The following is an 18,747-nucleotide window of genomic DNA, read 5'->3' on the forward strand; positions in this document are numbered from 1 at the left end:
GGTCATAGCGGATTCATGTTTGGGGAAGAGCTCTATGAAACAGGAAGCAGGAATGGCCTAGCTGGGACAGAGGTCAGGACATCTTGACCTTCACGGTGGCAATTCCTGGGGACTCTGCCCATCCCCGTACCGCTTCTCTGGATTGCTCACCAACTCTTGGTTCAATTATGCTAAGTTCACTTGTGAACACTTTGGCACCTCACCCCACCACTTGCCCAAAAGTGAGTTCCATATCATTCCCCAGACCTGGCCTCTTGTGTCCCTGTCTGGGACCAGAAGACTAGTCTGAGACCAGAAAACTAGGAGTCACTCTAGCCCCAACCAGCCCTACTCATGCTGGCTCTTAAATATCGCTGGAATCCATTCATTTCTCTCCAGCTCTCTGCCTCTCTCTTAGCTCAGGCCACTATCATTGTGTACCTTGACTGATTGCTGCAGCAGCCTCTTCACTGGCCTCCCATCCCCACCCAGTCTCACTCCTCCTACTGGCCTTTCTCCACTTGGCAGCCAGAGCAATGTTTGTTGTTGTTGTTGTTTTTAAGCCAGAGCAATCTTTCAGAAACCCAAGTCTAACTAAGTCAGGTCCTGTTTAGGAATCTTCTGTGGCTCATCAGTACCCTGAGAATAGGTCCAAACAAGCCCTCCATGATCTCAGTCCTAACCACCTTACCTGTCTAACTCCTTTCAAGTTTTGGTTCAATGTCCCTCTGCCAGGAGTCCTTCCCTATGATGTCCTCAGTGCCCAGCATGGGTTAACAGCCCCTCCTAGGGATTTCCATGTACTTAGCATCTGTTTACCTGTGTGTTCCCCCTCTGGACAGGGTCTGTGTCTAATGCACCCAACATACAGTCTGACACATCATGAGCTGACACATCATGAGCAAGTAGGTGCTCAAAAGAGGATTGTCTAATGAATAATTAGATACTGCACTCGGGTTGGATATGTGGGATTAGAATTCAGGAAAGAGGGCTGGGCCAGAGAGACAGTTTTGGAAGTTGTCCGAAAAGACCCATAATTATAAGTATAGCCATGGGAAAGGGTGAGATAACTCAGAGCAACTAAAGCAGAGGCCAAGGACAGAACACTTGCTTTTAAGGTGGAAAGATTTCTGTATCAAGTAGGATCAATTTTGACCCAGGTAACAGAAATTCCACATAAGAGCCTCGGAGAAGACAACCCAAGGTAAGTAGGTCAGCTCTGCTCCACAAGGACCTTCCAGATGTGGCTCTTTCCACTTACTACGCCAGCAACCTCTGGGTGTGACTCTCGTCTTCATGGTTCAGGGTGGTGGCTAGAGCTGCAACCATCACATAGGCATTCCAGGAAGTGTAGATAAAGACAAGGATGAAGAAGAGAGCAAAGGATCTGCAACAGCTCTCCTTTAAGGAAAGTTCCCAAAAGGTGTCACATGATACTTCCACATATATCCCATTAGCTAAGACTTAGTCACATGGCCAGACCCAGCAGGGAGAGGAGGCTGGGAAATGCAGTTTCCATGCTAGGCAGCCACATACCCAGTGAGGAACCAAGGGTTGCATCACTACAGAGAGGATAGATAACCAGGGACAACCAGCTGACTCCACCCTTGAAAGGGAGGCTGGATGACGAGGCAGAGAGAGTGCTACCGGTTGCCAGGTACTTTACATATACGTATCTTATCTTATCCCAACCTGAGTAGAGGCTGTTATTATCCCTGACTCCTCAAGAAGCTTGAAGAGTTAAGCAACTTGCCTACGGACATACAGTGACCCTTGGCAGAGCTGCAGTTGAAAACTCTTTTCCCTATATACTGGTCTGGCTGGAAAATCAGGAGAGGATGGGTTCTAGGAGCTGTTGGAAGGAAATCTTTCAACAAAGGAGGGCTTGGTCAACAGTGTCAGAGGCTGACAGGCCAAGCAGGATATGGGCTGAAGTATCTGCTTGGATCTGGCAGCAAGGACACTGTTGGTAACCCTGACAAGGGCATTTAGGAGAAGTGGCGGTGGGGGCTGGCAGCCAGCTGCAGAGGGTGGGATGCAGAGGGAAGGATAGAAGTGTAGGTCTTTCTGGAATGGTGACAGGAAGGTAGAGCAGGAAGAGCTGCAGAGGAACAAGGGCCAGGAGGAGGCAGAAGAGAGGAGCAAATGCAGGTATTGGAGAGGAGAGGCAGCCTCTGCTAGGAGGCTTCTGGGCCAGATAGAAGGGTTGGATACAAAGGAGGAATCCTTTGATCATTCAGGAAGGAAGGGGGCAGGAGGTGCAAAAGCACGTAGGACTGGAGAACAAAGGGAGGGAAAAAGAAGGAGTTCCCCTCTTGTAAAATCTAAAGGATGATTCTTAGCTGGGGAAGAGGGTAGAAAGTCAAGGGCCTGAAGGACAGGGAGAGGGCTGGCCTGTGCTGTCCAATATCATTTCTTACTGCCACTAGCCATGTGTGGTGATTTAAATTAATTAAAAGTAAATAAAATTAAAAATTCCGTTCCTTGGTTTCACTAGCCACATTTTAAACATTTAATGGCCACATGTGGCTACTGACTACTATTTTGGAAAGCACAGATAGAGAATGTTTCCATCACTGCTATTGGGGAGCATTGGTCTAAATGGAATTTGGTGATGGGGGGTTCCCAGAGACCCTAACTGGCCACAGGTCCAGACTGCAGGTCTTGCCCACTCAGGGCCCCTGGAGAATCCTTCCACATTATCTCCATTCAAGACCTTCCTCCCCTCTTTGAGATTCCCTCAAGTCTCTCTTCTGGAGCAGCCAGCCCTGTTCTTATTCCTGCTTTCCTGAGGCTACTCCAGAGAATATCTGCTTGTCTGAGTGCCAGGCCTCTCAAAGCTGTGTGAGGGGTACATGGAGGACCAGAAGGAGCTCTAGTGTTTGGGTACAGTGGCCCATGGACAGAGGTGAGCTGACCGCCAACACTGACCCTGCTGGGCTCAGGGCCTAAGTGTCGACTCACCACTGTCTAACAAGAGATCCAGAGGACCTCAAAGATCTCTCAGCTCAACCCTGCATTCCACAGATGGGGACACCTAGTTTCAGAGAGGGAAAAGTACAGAAGGCAGAAGTTTGTCCTCATTCCTTTTATTGTACTCCACTCCTCACTTTCCCCAGACCTTGTGTTCAGACAGAATTGGTCAGGCCTTAGGTGCTGAGGCTGGGCCATAAGCAGGGAGCGCAGGATTTGGCCAGGGCTCCACCCCAACCCGAGGTAGCTGAGTGAGGATTCATGGCTAGAAGGGACTGTCGTGGCCTGACACACTTAGGGAGAAGCCTAGCTCTGTGGAGGTGCTGTTGCGTGGACCATGTGTCTGTACTTGAGGGCATAGGTCTGTCCAGATGGCTGTGTTTGCAGGGCCCCAGCTGTTCAAAGCCAGAGCGTGGATGGGAGGGGGTTGTGCATGTAGATGAGAGTGTACATGGGGGTGTGTACATGAGACACCATGTGGCTTGTAAGTACACCACACACCTACTCAAAGCCTGCATCTGCCTGGTCAGGCAGGCCCAGGCAAAATCTGATACCCAATTGGGAGCAGTTCTTAAACTTTAGCCTTTACAATGGCCTGGGGAGTTTGCCATCCTTGCATCTCCATGGCCAGCCCTAGAGATTCTGGTTCGGGAGATCTGAGGTCGGCCCAGGTGCCTGCAGTGTTGACAAGCTCCCTAGGAAAATCTGGGGCCAGTAAGAAACAGGGCTCAAGCAGAGCCACCCAGTAGAACCCTCTGCAATATTCTGTGTGGTCCAATATGGCGGCTATTAGGCACACGTATCTATTTAGCAGTTGTAATGTGGCCGGCTAGTTTTAGGAACTGAATTGTTTTATTTTATTCAGTTGAAATTAATATAAATTTAAATGGTCATCTCATCGTGACTAGTGTCTGCCATATGGGAAAGCATGAATCTAGAGACACGAGGCAGTGCAGTGCTTGAGGGCCCAGAGCGAGAAGCACACAGCTCTGATAGAGGAGTGTGAGAGGAGCCCGGCCCAACCCCAGGCTCTCTAGACCAGGAGTGGCTGAGGCTGGAGCAAAGCTCCCTTGGGGCTTGTGGAGTTGGGGCCAGAGCCCAGACTTGAACAGGTCCCTCCCAGTGTCCCCACTGAGCTGGTAAGACCCTAGTGTCTGCCTGGCTAAGAGGGTGGAGAGCTCCCGCAGGGACCATTCTGTCCTGGTTGGGACCCCTCCAGGGCCCCTGCCTGAAGCCTCATGCTGTGTCCAGTCAGGAGTCAGGGGGTGAGGGTCAGGATGTCTTCATGTTCTCCTGCAGGCTCAGGGTGGAGCTGGTGGCTGCGGGGTCACGCTCGCCCTGTGTAAGCATTGGAGGGAACAGAAAGTCAGCCTCAGGGAAGCAGCTGACCCCCCAACACAGACATGTGGACCTAAGGCCTCAGAAAGGCCCCAACTCAGGGAAATCTCTTACCGCCCCTGACCCCATGTGCTCTGCATACTTGAACTTCTTCTGCTTGTAGTAGTGCCTTTTGGGCAGGATATGGAGCAGCAAGAGGTCACAGAGAACCGTGGCCTGAGGGCAAGGAAGGGACAGATAGAGCATGGGAGTCTTGGGGCAGGGACAGAACCCTCCATGTCCCACTTCAATCCTTTCTGGCTGGGGGGCCTGGCTCAACCCTGATCTATCTAGACCTCAGATTCTGGAAGGGGGGGGATGAGGCACTGCATGTTCCTTGGGAGAGCAAGACTACCCCATCCCACTTCGGTCCTGCCCCAGCTCTGGGCCTCAGTTTCTTCAGACATACTCTGGGTCTGGGGTGGTGGGCTGGGCTCAGTAAGGATGGGGTAAACTGCCACTGAGATGTGGAAGGGGAGGGACTGACCTTAGTACAGTGACCCTGTGACCCTAGCACTTACCACCCCAAAGATGCCAATCCCAGAGCCAATGGTTGTCATTGTAGGGATGATGTCAAACTTTCCAGCCTGGTGGCAGGGTCCAGGGAAAGAAGGATTAACAGTCAGAAGGAGCCAGGTAGAAAAGGCCTTTCTCAGAAACCCCAAGGCCAGACTTGGGTCAAGGAGCTCCCCCTTTCTACCCTCTACCCCCACCATTAGCCTGCTCCACAGCCTGCTCCGCACAGCTCTGGCTCTATGTGGGGTCTCAGCTGCTGGTTAGAAGTCCTTGGTTTTGACCTTGGCTCTGCTTCCCTGGACAGAGGGAGGTAGTGGAGGAGGTGAGATCACTGGCTGGAAAGACCTACCCTCAATGGTTATCAGACCCACTGGTTATCAGCAGTAAAACTGCTGAATGAAGCCCAGTCAACTTCCTGTTGTCTATAACCATGTACACCCAACAAGCACTCACAGGAACTAAGAACATGTCTCTGGCTGTCCTTCACACTGGACACCCACCTTGCCATCCACGAGAATGTCAAAGCGAATCCCAAACACCTTGAAGAGGTGGCGGTGGTTAGTCCCGTTCTCCACAAAGTGCCTGGCAAACCTTGGGGGAAAGGGTGAGGTTGCAGAAGAGGGTGATGGAGAACAGTTTTGGGTCCAGTGTTCTTGGAGTTCAGCAGGAGCCCTTAGAGGTCCATGAGAACCATCCCATGCCCCCAACACCCCAGGCCTCATTCCAGGAATGCTGTATCGAATCCTCACCCTAACTCTTGATGTCAGTGATTTCCCCTGCCAGTCCTGGCCAGGTGGGCCTCAAAGGGTGGGGGCTCAGGGTGCCAAGGTCTTGTTCCCTGCAGGCTCCCTGCAGTGGGAGTTGCCCAGCTTCCTCTGCTTTCTTCCTGGGGACACTTACTGGGCCTCAAGGGGTTCTGGGAGTAGAAGACCCACATGAAAACCCTCAACCTTCTGGGAGCCCAAGGAAGGGTGGACCGGTGGGGTCCTGGCAGGCACCTAAAATTGAAGCCTGGAGACAGGTTTTTGTCCTCATACAGTCCATGGAACTCATAGATGGGTTTGCAGTGGTGCACATGCCAGTCCAGGTCACAGTTCCAGTCAATGGTGATGCCGACCACCCCGCCCTGCAGGGAAACCGGTGTTTAAAACCCAGGCTTCAGGATCAAGAAACTCCTGTCTTATGCTGGTGCCAGCAATCTCTTGAAGTGGGGAGCATTTTTTTTGTTTGAGAAGAGACACTGAGGGCAAGGTCCTGTTGCCCGCTCTGGCCCCACCTCCCACCCATCACACTCTGACTTTCTGGTGGTTTCTAGAATATACCAGGTTCTTTCTACCTCAGGGCCTTTGCATATACAGCTCCACGAGGCTGACCCTTTCTTATCCTTTGGTCACTTTCCCTGAGAGATCTTCCCTAATGACCACCTCTAGGCTAAAAATGTGTGCCTGTTAGACCCTCTGTTTTCTCCTGGAACATTTTTCACTTTGAAATCATATATTCATTTTGTGTGATTATTAACCCATCTCTTCTAAGACTATAAACTCTGTGAGAGTGGGGCTGTCTGTCTCATTTGTCACTGACTCCTGAGTTCCTAGTGAAAGTTACAGTGTGGAAGACAAGTAAATAATGTTGAATTAAAGAGTGAGTCTGTAAGGACCTAAGTTAGGAAGAGAAAACTTGAGAAAGTGAAGCTTCTCTGAGCAAGGTGAGGATCGGGGACAGGTGGGGGTAGGCTGAGCAACAGGAGAGCTGGGAAGTGGTCAGAGCAGGAGTGGAGCTGGGCGACTAGGCAGGAGGTAGGTATGCAAGGGTCTGGATGATAGTGAGGGGTGAGAAGGTGGCAGGGAGATTTTAGGAACAGGGAAGTCTAACATTCAGCTTTCTGGTTGTGTAAGTGTTGCTCCAGTATAAACCACCTCCTGGATTTGGGAAACTGAGGCCAAAGGGCCGAACTTGTTTACATATTTTCTGTGGCTGCTTTTGCTCTCTAACAGCTGACTTGAATAAGGTTGGAACAGATGGCCTGCATATGGCCTGCAAAACTGAAACCTCTAGCTCTTTAAAGAAAAACTTTGCTGATCCCTGTTTTAGATAAATGTTTGGTGAGCAAGTTTTGTGTGTATGTGTGATATCACAGGAAAGAAGCTGATTTCCATCCCTAAATAGGCAACAATAAGAAAAGGCTGATGATGATCATGTGGGAACATGTACCCAGAGTCACCACATGCCAGGCGGTACTGAAGTGCCATCCTATGCATGAACCCACTGGATCTTCGAGACAACCCCACAAGCCTGGTACTATTATTATCCCCACTATGTAGGTGCAAAAGCTCAGACACACTCAAGGTAAGAGACTAACTCGTCTGAGACCACATTGTTCATTAGGAGCAGAGCCAGGATTTGAACCCAGTCAGACAGGTCTGTGCTCCTTACAAGGTACTGCTTCTCTTGGAACCCCAGGTGACTGTACAGATCCCAGATTCTGGAATTTTCGAGATTCCCAAGCAGGGCACAGGCCTTCTCAGGGCCATAGAGCATGGAATCCAAGCTGCTTTCATCCCATATTTAAAAAACAGTGTGACCTCAGCAAACATCCAGGTGAAAATGTCTGCCCATAACCATTCATTCTGGAAACTTCCTCTGCCTCAGATCCATACCAACCAGGCTCTGCTGAGGACTCAGGCCTGACCCTCAGACTCCCCCGTATTAGGGAATAAATCCACATATATACTCAGCCCATACCTGAGAGGCTTGAGGGGGCATTACCTGGGATGGAAAAGCCTTCTTTGACCTGCTGATTCCAGGACCTAGCCCTCCTCATTAACCTGGCACCGTACCTTCTCAGCCAGGGTGCTAAAATTCTGTCCTGACTCCTGTACCACATAGCCGAGCTTGAACACGGGACACAGTGGGTGCGAGATCTTGTGATAGAGGCAGGTCTTCATGTAGGCTGCATCCACCTCTTCCACCAGGTTGCGCCTACATAGGGGTGGAGAACATCGGTAGCGGCAGGATGACGGCGGGGTGGGGTGGTGGGGACCACCGTGTCCCAAAGCTCTGAGATTCCTCACAGGCTCCACAAACCCCCCTTCCACAGCCCTTGAGACTACAGGTGGCCCACCCCAGGAGCCCGGCTCAGGCTTCTTCCCCCAAAGTGAAATCCGTCGAAGTGGAAGGTGACAGAGACAGTTGAGACCAGCTGGAGCAGCAGGCTTGGAGAGGGGAGGTGGGTGCCCGCGTTTCTGCCCCCTTTTCCCACAAACCTGTTGACCTTGAAGCGTGGAAAGCTGATGCTGTTCTTGATGAAGAGGGTGAAGTTCTCGGCCTCTTGGAGAAGGGCAGGGCTGGAGGACACCATACTCCCTTACTGTCCTGTCCTCAGGAGTCCCCCATGCGCCCAACAGTGTTTGTCACGGGTATGGGGGTATGAGATCCTATGGGATCTTCCTGGGGCCCTGAAGAGGCGGCGGGGGTGGGGGGCGATGGGTGTGCTGTAATGATGGACTCTCAGGTCCTTGACCAGGGCCCAGAGGGATCATTGGCTTCAGATGGGGTAAGGGTGGGGCTGGAAGAAGGGAGGACAGATCCTTTCCAGAACATGGATCCAGATGCCCCTTTGTCTGGGCGGGGGAACCTGCTCCCAGCTACCTGGACGGATAAGGCATTACCGTGGGACGTTGTCATCCACCTCCACAGGACACCAGCCAAAGATCTCACATGTCTGCACAGTGTCATTGAAGGCCACACACTTGCCTGTGCGTATGCCTGGAGCAAAGGAGGAGCCCGTGGGTGTCCACTCCAAGCTGGGGATAGAGAGGAGGCCCCTCATCCCTGAGAGCCCCCAGTGATGGGACAACAAAGAGCAGAAGCCCGAGGACAGAAATGTGGCTGGGTCTGGGACAGGGCAGGCCAAGGTTAGAATGGCAGGAAGGGAGAGAGCAGGAAGGACTTCCTGGTGGAGGAAGCCTGGAGCTGAACAGAGCTTGTGCAGGGGGACAACAGGAGGCCAACCTTACCTTGGGCCTTCCTTTCTGCCTTCCCTGGAGTGCAGCCACTGTCATCTGTGCATGTACCCCCTTCTGGGTGCTAGGGGAAGGGAGAGTGGCTGATCCCAGGCCTCTCAGTAGTGTCCTAAGGAGAGCCCCTCCCACCACCAGAGCCCTAGGGAAATCATGAGGCAGTGTTAGCTTTGGGGTGAACTTTGCTTACAGCTTCCTTCCCCAGTACCCTCCCAGGACCCCTCTGGGCTCATGCCAAGCTATGCCAGTGTCACCTGGCAGCGACCAGAGACATTAGGGCTTGTGGATTGGGTGGGAACCGTGGCTGAGCATCTTGCTTGACACACAGCTGGGAGGGAAGCATCACTGTCAATAGCAGACTGTTACTTTGTGTGAATCTATGCCTAAAATTCCACCATAGCTTTGCCCTGAGAAAGCCTATCTTCAGTGCCCAAGGCAATTTCCTCTTCCATGATATTTTCTCCTGTAAGGAGTAGGGAGAGGGGATGGATAGCGGTCCTCACCTCTGCACAGTAGCCTTGAGCCTGGTGGGGGGTTGCAATGAAATTGGTCATGATCACGAAGGAGCTGTCCCCCTGGAAATGAGGAGTAGGGGAAGGAAGCTCAGAGTTCTGAGTTGGGAGAACAGCCCCAAGAACACAAACACTGGCCCAACAAGCCCCTGAAATCCACATGGTACCCAGCAGCCTCCATACCCCGTGACATCAGCATGGGTTGATATTACAACCTATTTTTGCCCCTCATTCACAGTCAGAGAAGCTGAGGCCCAGAGGGAGAAGGGAGCTGCACTAGTCCAATATGGAGATTGGACAGAGTCCAACCCCTACTCTGAGCCAGGCCCTGTGGGTGGAATGTATACCCCTGAGTAAGCTTACCTGGGCAGGGAAGACGTAGTCAGCTACATCCCAGACCTGGGGGCCCAGGCCAGGGAGCTGCGTCACAGCCAGACCCTTGAGTTTCACAGACACGCTGCTGATGAGGCCACTTGAGGTCTGATAGCCCTTCTCGTAGACAAACACCCACCTGTTGGGTGTTTTGGGGGTTAAAGGAGTCAGAGCTGGGCCAGGCCATTCAAAGATGGCACGAGGCTGTATGGGCTGCTGCCCTTTCTGGCACCAGCTAGACATTTCAAATATTTTCCCTTCCCCTCACCAGATGAGTCTCTGAGCCATTCTCTGCTTCTAAAGCTACATCTTGGGCTGGGGGCAGGAGAGCCTCACCTGCTTCCCTGGGCTGGCCTGTACCTAATGTTCCCCCCCTCTTTTTACTAGGAAAATACTAATTCCTGGAGAGGAGATCCACTGAAGGACTCTTTCAGATCCTTTTCCAAGAGCAGGATTTGCTGAGGCCTAGAGACCAAGCTTCTTGGACCATAATCCTCATGTCCAGAGTGCTCCTTCCTTCTTGAGATTCTTCCATTGAGAACTAGCAGAGCATGATGGCTGAAAACCTGGCCTTTGTTGCCTGAGAGGATGGATTGGAATCCCAGCTACACTACTCATGGGCTGCGTGATTTTGGATAAGCTATTCAATCCCTCTCTGCCTCAGTTTCCTCATCTGTAAAATGAGAATAACAATAATAGTACTATTTGTACTTGCTGTGACTTACTGCATGTAAATCACTTAGAACGGGGACTGGCATGCAGTAAGCACTACATAGAGATTAGCTATGATTATCTCAGCCATGCTGGGAGCTCCTGGCAAGGGGGACAGGAAGGGAACAGAGGGGTAAGTGGCCTCTGCATTATGTGGCCCCAGTTGAGGTCCTGGTGGAGTGACTCAGGATGGAGGCCTCCCAGATTGCTTGCTTGCTTGCTTGCTTTCTTTCTTTCTTTCTTTTTAAAGATTTTATTTATTGATTTGACAGACAGAGATCACAAGTAGGCAGAAAGGCAAGCAGAGAGAGAGGGGGAAGCAGGGTCCCTGCTGAGCAGAGAGCCTGATGTGGGGCTCCATCCCAGGACCCTGGGATCATGACCTGAGCTGAAGGCAGAGGCTTTAACCCACTGAGCCACCCTGGTGCCCCACTTCCCAGCTTTCCTAGAAAATTCTGGCCTTCCCTTCCTAGCATGAAGAACCCCTGTTCCTTTGGGTTCTCCATTTTCTGTCTGGGAGGGTCAATGAAATTAACCTCCCTCCTAGCTTTGGGTGTAGGGAGGGTGGGGCACATTACCAAGATTTGCCAACCACTGTTCCATTGCCCTGGATAGGTCCAGAGATGGACACACAACCTGGGGAGTTTCAGCAATGAGGCTAGGATTTTTCTGGGAATTATCGGGAAAGAATCCTTTCTGTTAGGTAACTAAGCAAGGTAGCCATAAGACCAAAACTATTGTTAGTCATCTTGCTATCTCACAGAGAGATAAGTCTAAGAATGAAGCCAACTTAGAGGAAAGTTAGGCCAGGAGATGGAAGAGGGCAGTCTCCTGACAATGGTTGAGGACCCGGATCTAGCCAAGCCTGACACATGTTAAAAAAAAATCTACTTCTGGACTTTCCTGTTACACGAGCTAATAAATTCCCTTTCTTTATTTAAGGCAGTTTGGGTTTGGTTTTTGTTGTTTACAACTGAGAGTCCTGGGTATGGTCCATTTCCTTCAAGAAAGACTGCATGATGGCCACGATAGCCAAACTATGGAAAGAGCCTAGATGTCCATCAACAGATGAATGGATAAAGAAGATGTGAGATACACACACACACACACACACACACACACACACACACACAATGGAATACTATGCCACCATCAAAAACCCTGAAATCCTGCCATTTGCAATGATGTGGATGGAGTAGAGGATGTAGATGGAATAGAGGGTATTATGCTAGGAGAAATAAGTCAATCAGAGGAAGACAATTATCATATAATCTCTCTGATATGAGGAATTTGAAAGGCAGGGCAGGGGGGTCATGCGGGGTAGGGAGGGAAAAGATGAAACAAGATGGGATGGGGAAGGGAGACCAACCATAAGACACTTTTAATCTCTGGAAACAGAGGGTTGCTAGGGGTAGGGGGGAGGGATAGGGTGGTTGGGTTATGGACATTGGGGAGAGTATGTGCTATGGTGAGTGCTGTGAATTGTGTAAGCCTGATGATTCACAGACCTGTATCCCCGAAGCAAATAATACATTAAATGTTAATTAAAAAAAAAAAAAAAGGAAAGACTGAATGGAGATGCAGTGTCACTGTGTTTGAGTGTGTGTGACCATTTGTGGTACCCATCAGAGTGTGTAGCTCTGTATCTCTGGGGAAAATCTGTGGCTCTGACTGCCCAAGCAGAGTTCAAAGACCCTCTCCTGTGTCCCAGAGCACAGGTCTCATTGCAATTCTCTGGACATCTTAATCTCAGAGTCAGTGCTAGGTCTCTGGGGGTGGTCTCCCAGCCCTGGGCTCCAGGAAGTCAGCCTACCCAGATTTTCCTCTCCCCCACCATGGTCTCCACTTTATCTTCTCCAGGCCTCTCCCCCAGCTTGGCCCAGGAGGCGCCCTTCCCAAGCCTGAACATGGTCACTGCTGCCCCCTGCAGGTCCCAGATGGCACCAGGTAAGGCAGGACAAAGGCTTCCAGTCCCAAGTGCTTCCAGCCTTATCAGGGAGACTGGGCGCATCACCTACCCCTACCCTCCTCAGCCTCCTTCCTTCAAGGAAGATCCTGACTCCATGCCCAAGCTCAGAGGAGCTTTTGGGGATTCTGGGGAGCTTCTCCATGTTCTGAACCCCTCTAAATAGTGGAGTAACCAAGAGTGTGGCCCCCAAAGTGTAACAGAAGCCATGATTCAGTTATCAGCACTGCCACTCAGCGCCTGTGTGACTTTAGCCTCACCAGGCTAAAGGCTAAACCTCTCTGAGTCCTGGCTTTCTCAATAAAACAGATGTGATGGCACTTACCTCCAAAATGCTGCTTTTTATTCAATAAATATGAGCAAGACCCTCCTATGTACTGAGCTATGGGCTGGGTCGCAGGAAGAAAGCAAGTCTAAATGACTGGGGGATTTCCCATGAGTTCTCATTAACGAAATTAGCATGCAGTAGGCACATAATAAATAATCCTCTTATTTTCACTGTCTTGAGTCTGTAATTCCTCTTAATATATTCACCTGCCCCCATCCCCCTGGCTTCTCAGCCCCAAATTTTTATCTCCACTTCTGCACTCTCCCTGGAGATCTAATTCCACACATTCATTGGTGATTCAACAAGTATTTATTGATTGAGTCCTTATTATGTGCCAAGCAGTGTTCTAGGCACTAAAAATACAGAAGTGAACAAAGCCAACCAAAATTCTGCACTCAACAGTCTTACATACATGTCTATATGACACAATATTTTGTGATACCCATTCCTTCTCCCTCCCCTGGTCCCTCACCGCAGACATCACACAGGTACCTCAAATTCAGCTCAAACCCTTGCAAAACAACCTGGCAATTCCTCAAAAAGTTAAGTATGGAATTACCACTTGACTCAGCAAAATACCCAACAGAACTAAAAATACTTCCCTATAAAAACTTGTACACAAGTGTTCACAGAAACATTATACATAAGAAGCAAAAGTGGAAACAACCCAAATAACTATCAACCAATGAACAGATAAATCAAATGTGACATATCTATACAATGAAATAGTATTCAGCCATATAAAGGAAGGAACTACTGACACATGTTATAACAAACATAGGACTTTACAAATATTATGCTAAGTAAAAGAAGCCAGACACAAAAGGCCACATATGATTTTATTTCTATGAGATATCCAGAGCGGGCAAAGCAGGCTGTAGAGAGAAAAAATGAAGAGTTATTGCTAAGGAGTACAGAGTCTCTTTCTGGAGTAGTGACATGTTGTAGACTAGATAGTGGTGATGGTGACACAACTTTGTGATTATACAAACAAGCACTGAACTGAATATTCCTAAAGGGTGAATGTTATGGCATTTGACTAATATCTCAGAACAAAAATTCAGTGGGACCAGCCTGAGTGCTTCATGTGCCCTGCAGAACTTGCCCCTCTGGTGCCCTCGTCTTGGACGATGGCACTATGCCTACCCCATCCTCCTCAAAGCCTCACACCCTCGTTTTCTATTATCCCCACATTCTTTGTGGCCCTCTGTCCTCTTGGCTTTCATCTAAGGACCGAAAGGGGTTTTGCTGTGAGACGCTGAGACACAGAGGAGCTGGGACAGATGCGAGGGAAACTCTGGTGTGGGGATGTGACAATATGTTATGGCTGGTGGGGACACAAGGTGCAACCATGGGCAGGAGCTAACCAGACCAGGCAGATGCTATGGGGCACAGCAGCCTTGGGAAGAGGCAAGACCAGACTCCAGGCCCAGGAGGGATTGAGTTTAGAGCTGGGCCCCACACTGAGTGTTTGGAGATTAGTCTACATGTTGTCTACAGATAAATTAGGCTGACAATTCATGTTTAAACATTTTTTTAATGAGTCACCAACCTCTAAATACCAATAGGCTCCTTTTGCTCATAAATTCCAATTTCTCACTGCTCTTAAGAAGTCAAAAACTCTGGCTGTGCTGGGCCATGAACTGCTGCGGCAATAATGGGCAGAAACTAAGCAATGGGCACCCCCTCCACACACACACACACCCCTCCCTGGTGTGGGGCTCACTAGGATGACTACTTCTGTTTTCCATGCTCACTCCTTCTGCCTTGGCATGGCATCCTCCTCCCCTCCTGCTCCCTCCCCAACCCCTGCTTGCCCTGGGCCTTCCCCTGCTAGACTTCCTTCTATGGCTCCTCAAAATCTGTAGGAGAAAGCTCATGTTCTTCAGCCTGGCATTCAGAGGCCTGAATCAGTGGCTGTACTCACCCTTCCACCTCCTTTCCCTTGGGTCCTTTCATGCTCCACAGCCTAACCTTAGTGACTCTTTTACTGTTCTTTTCCTGCCCCAGAGCCTTTGATCACTCTTGGATTTCCAGCAGGAGTACCTGGACCAGGTAGACACATGACGAGACTCTACCTACCAACAAGGGTTTTTCATTTCCTTGGCCATAACAATTGGTTTTGTAGTAGGCATTTGGTCTGATCCCTGCCAGTAAGAATTAGATCTGGGACTTTTGCTGGAACTCTGGAAAAAAAGATAGTCTTATGCCCTAGAGATGGCTAAGCTGGTGAGATGCCAGGTTGCAGATGCTGGTGGTCATTTTGTCACTATGAGGACAAAGAGACTGCCTAAGAATGAAGCCCAGAAGATAGTAGAGCTGGGAAGAAGAGAAAATCCTGGCTAGCTTCTTTGGAGAACCCAAATGGGACCCACCTGAATTCCCCATCTCCCTATAGAACTTGCTCTTCCTGTGCCCTCGGCATGGAGGATCCGGCCAGGCCTGAAGCCTTTACTGATTTTTTTTTTTTTTCAGTTGCATAAACCACTTGATAGCCCCATTCTTCTCTAGGAACCAAAGGAATACTGGATAACTCATCCTCCACTCCTCACTTTTCCTTTGGTCACCCTGTACCCCACCTCTGTTGCATGGATCCCAGCACAGCAATAGGCACAGAGAAGATGCTGTAGAAATGTCGCTGGATGTATTTTTCCAATCAATAATTTGTATCTATCCTTATGCCTGATTAGTATGCTGAGGGACCCATTTGAAAATTCAGAAGCATGCAAACTCAAGAGCTCGTGTGGAGGTAGATGAGGGAGGAGGGGGTACTGGCAAAGAGAAAGCCAAGAGCACGCTTGCCTGGCTTATAGCCCCCAGGCTTTTTTGCTCAAGGCTGGTTCCGCCACTCTGTTTTCTCTTCCAGGAAGCTTTCCAGGCTCCATTTACCAAGTAGCATTCACAAATCCCATTGGGACCTCCTGTGTACCGCAGTCAGACCTCTGTCCTCCCCAAACCAGAGCCCTCCAGGCAGGGATATATCTCAGTACACTCCTTGTTTGGGCCTGTTAGGTCATGGATGACAGCCCATGTATACTGCCTCTACACTGAGTTACAGAGAGCTCATCACCTCCCAGGAGACAGTTCTGACTGCAAATTAACCAATTTGAGACAAAAAGAGTGTGATCTTAGCTCAGCCCACCAGGGCCTCAAGGCTCACTTGCTCCCTCCATTTGCCATGGACTCTCCAGAAGAGTGTGACTGATAGAGAACACAGCTTCAGTTTGCCTTCTCAGTGTCTGCTTGGGTTCTCAACATCAGCCTCTCTGCCTCTTAGTAATTGGCCATCTCTCAGTCTCAGGACCTCTTTCTTCATCTGAGTGGTTGTGTGTCAGTGTCTGTTCCTCTGTCTGGTTCTGTCTTTGTGTCTGCCCACCCTCCATCTTGTTTGTGCCTCTGTCTCTGGAATGCGGGAGTCTGGCTCTTCTCCCATTCTCGCTTTTGTACCCTGCAGCACCCACGGGACCAGACATTCAGACAGACAGGGGCCTCGGGAAGAGGGCTAATTAAGGAAAGGCATCCCTCCTCAGAAACAAGCCTGTGTGCAGCATCTTTAGAGGGTTCCCCCAAACCTTGGTCCATGGAACAGTTGGGAAACTAAAACTTGGGATAGTGAGACCAAGTCCAGGCCGGTTTCTGTCTGCAAGTGAGCAGTGAGCAAAGCAGCGGGCAGAGGCCGGACAAGGGTGCTAGAGACGGCAAGAGTTGTAGTCAGAACAGAAAGTCTGGGCTTGAGGGTGGGGTTGTGAGGGGTGGGTGTTGTGGGGGACCCTGCCTTCCGCTCTCCACTATATGACTTGGGCATGTCAATGCCCCACTCCCAGGATGTTTCCTTTCCAGGCTATGAAGGCCAAATTTGGAGCCATGCAGCTAGATTCAAATCTGGTTCAGCCTCTTTCCGGTTGTGAGATCCAGACTAAATCACCCAGTGTCTCTGAGCCTCAGCAACACTGAGGAGGCCACATCCATGTGGAAACCGAGTAGACTATCCTTGTGGGGAGGAAAGCAAGGAGGGAGGTAGGCAGGTCTCTGTTACTGGAGGTATGTGTTCAGGACTGGATGTTGGCTTGCGGGATATGGTACAATGGGGAGTGGTGTGGGAGGACTGTCACTTTCCCTCTCACAGTCTGTCACCAATGCACAAGAGGGCCCTGGCACTGCTCCCACTGCTGACTTAAAGCAGAAATAAGAGGCAATAGGGCCACAGTGAAGACAATATTCTCCAACCTCTTCTGGTGAAGCATGGGCTAGGCCTGGGCTGGCAAGCTCTCTTTTCCCTGGAAGGTCAGGAATGTAGCTAATGCTGAGCTTTTAGGCCCATCCTGTGCTTGGTATCAGAGCATCAGTGTCCCATTACAACGTTCTCAGAGCCCTAGTGAGGTGGGAAAGGAGAAGGCAGTGCTGAGGACTGGGGGTCAAGAGGCCTCAGTTCTAGCTGGGACTTGCTATGTGACCACTACTCCTTTCTGGTCCTCAATTTTCCTCACAAGCTCAAATGGCATTACAGATGTCAAATTGGTCTGTGAACAGGAGGGAAGCAGAGGCCAAAAAGTGGCACAGGGTTAGCTCCTGGCTTGGACTCCACCTGAGCAGCTCCGAGGCCTTGGGGGCTGGACAGGGTAGAGGGAGAGATGTTTTGGATATCAGAGGCCCTGGAGGGACCAGAATGATATGGTCACTGTCTGGCCTTCTAGTCAGCCCACGCTGGGCTCTAGTCCCACAGCAAAAATGGGGACATGGACAGGAGAGGGGCAGGGCCCTCAGAATCCCACAGCACAGTGATTCTGCTGGGTATCCCCAAACCCTGTTAGCAGGAGCTGAAACTCCCTCATTGGCCCTGGGAGCTCCAAGAACCCTCTGCTGTATCACCCTGACTAGACATTATGGCCCCCCCCGCCACCGCCGGGGCACCCACATCAGGTGCCCAGTCACCTTAGCCACACGACATACACATGTGGGTACTCAGACACAGGGAAACACCCAGCAGCCACCCCGTAGGCATGTGCCCCAGACACAGAACATGCGCATCCACACAGAGCTCCAGGTATGACACACATACATACACACACCACCATGCACATGTGTGCTCACGGAAGCACACGTATGTGTAAGCCATGGTCAGGCCTGTCCTGGCTCCCAGGATGGCAAGACTGCAGGGGGATACCACCTTACTTCTGCCTCTGCTCTCCTGGGACAGTGGGACAGGTCTCAAGATGCTTAGAAAGGAGCAGTCATCCCTGGGACCAGAAATGACCTCTAATCCCTGCCTGACGGGCCACCATTAAGGTACCAGGTGTTCTGAATTTGGAAGTTTCTTTACTCTGGGGGTTTCAAGTATCTCAGGATGCTTCTAATTTAGGCAGGGCAGGTGGGAACAGGGCCTGTCCTATAAAATGGGGTGTGGCTTTTAAAACGGGGTGTGTCTGCGTGGCGTGGCAAGGAGGTCAGAAGTAGAAGGACTCTGGTTGTGGTTTGCTAGGGCCCTGGCCTCCGGCACCACTCACCACTTGAGAGACCGTTAATAGTGAGTCAGTTCCTTAGGGCCCAACGGCTTTGCCTCTTGTTCACCATATGACCCAGGGCAGGACTTCCCCTCTCTGCTGAACTGTCCCCATCTTGACAGTGAGTTAGCAGGCTTTCATTCCTTCTGAGTAACACTACAGTCTGTTAGGGAGGATGACAACCAAGGAAGAGAAAGAGGTGCTCCTTGGGGTCATGGGGGCCTCCCAGAGCCTGGAGGAGAGGCCCAGGTTGGAAGCTGGTACAAGAAGGGTGGCAGGTAGGGGGCCCAGACTCACCCAACAACGTAGACCAGAACCACGAGCTGGATCAGGCGGAAGACGACGCCCACCTTCTTGTTGCGCACGAGCACCATTCGGGGAGTGTCATACTCAAAGAAAAAAGCAGCCAGTTCATCCTGGAGCCGCTGTGCCATGGTGGGCCAGGCTGGGGCCTGAGAACTGAATCCTTTGCACAGCCTTTGCTCTTGAGGTG

The 18,747-nt window shown here is 50.6% G+C and overlaps 1 protein-coding gene across 1 annotated transcript; it reads right to left on the reverse strand.

Annotated features, from left to right (window-relative positions):
* Positions 1 to 3,052: 3,052 nt before the first annotated feature.
* P2RX1 (purinergic receptor P2X 1) lies at positions 3,053 to 18,718 on the reverse strand. The gene is made up of 12 exons (XM_032848983.1): positions 18,552 to 18,718; positions 9,740 to 9,887; positions 9,368 to 9,439; positions 8,862 to 8,931; positions 8,514 to 8,610; positions 8,109 to 8,189; positions 7,683 to 7,824; positions 5,844 to 5,971; positions 5,346 to 5,436; positions 4,851 to 4,916; positions 4,405 to 4,506; positions 3,053 to 4,290 (listed from the first exon to the last, which is right to left on the reverse strand). Exons 1-12 carry the CDS (start codon positions 18,686 to 18,688, stop codon positions 4,225 to 4,227), a joined length of 1,200 nt encoding a protein of 399 aa, XP_032704874.1. The 5' UTR covers positions 18,689 to 18,718; the 3' UTR covers positions 3,053 to 4,224.
* Between the last annotated feature and the right edge of the window lie 29 nt (positions 18,719 to 18,747).

Source organism: Lontra canadensis, unplaced genomic scaffold (assembly GCF_010015895.1).
Source record: "Lontra canadensis isolate GAN:19392208 unplaced genomic scaffold, GSC_riverotter_1.0 scaffold217, whole genome shotgun sequence".
Classification (NCBI taxonomy): Eukaryota; Metazoa; Chordata; class Mammalia; order Carnivora; family Mustelidae; genus Lontra; species Lontra canadensis.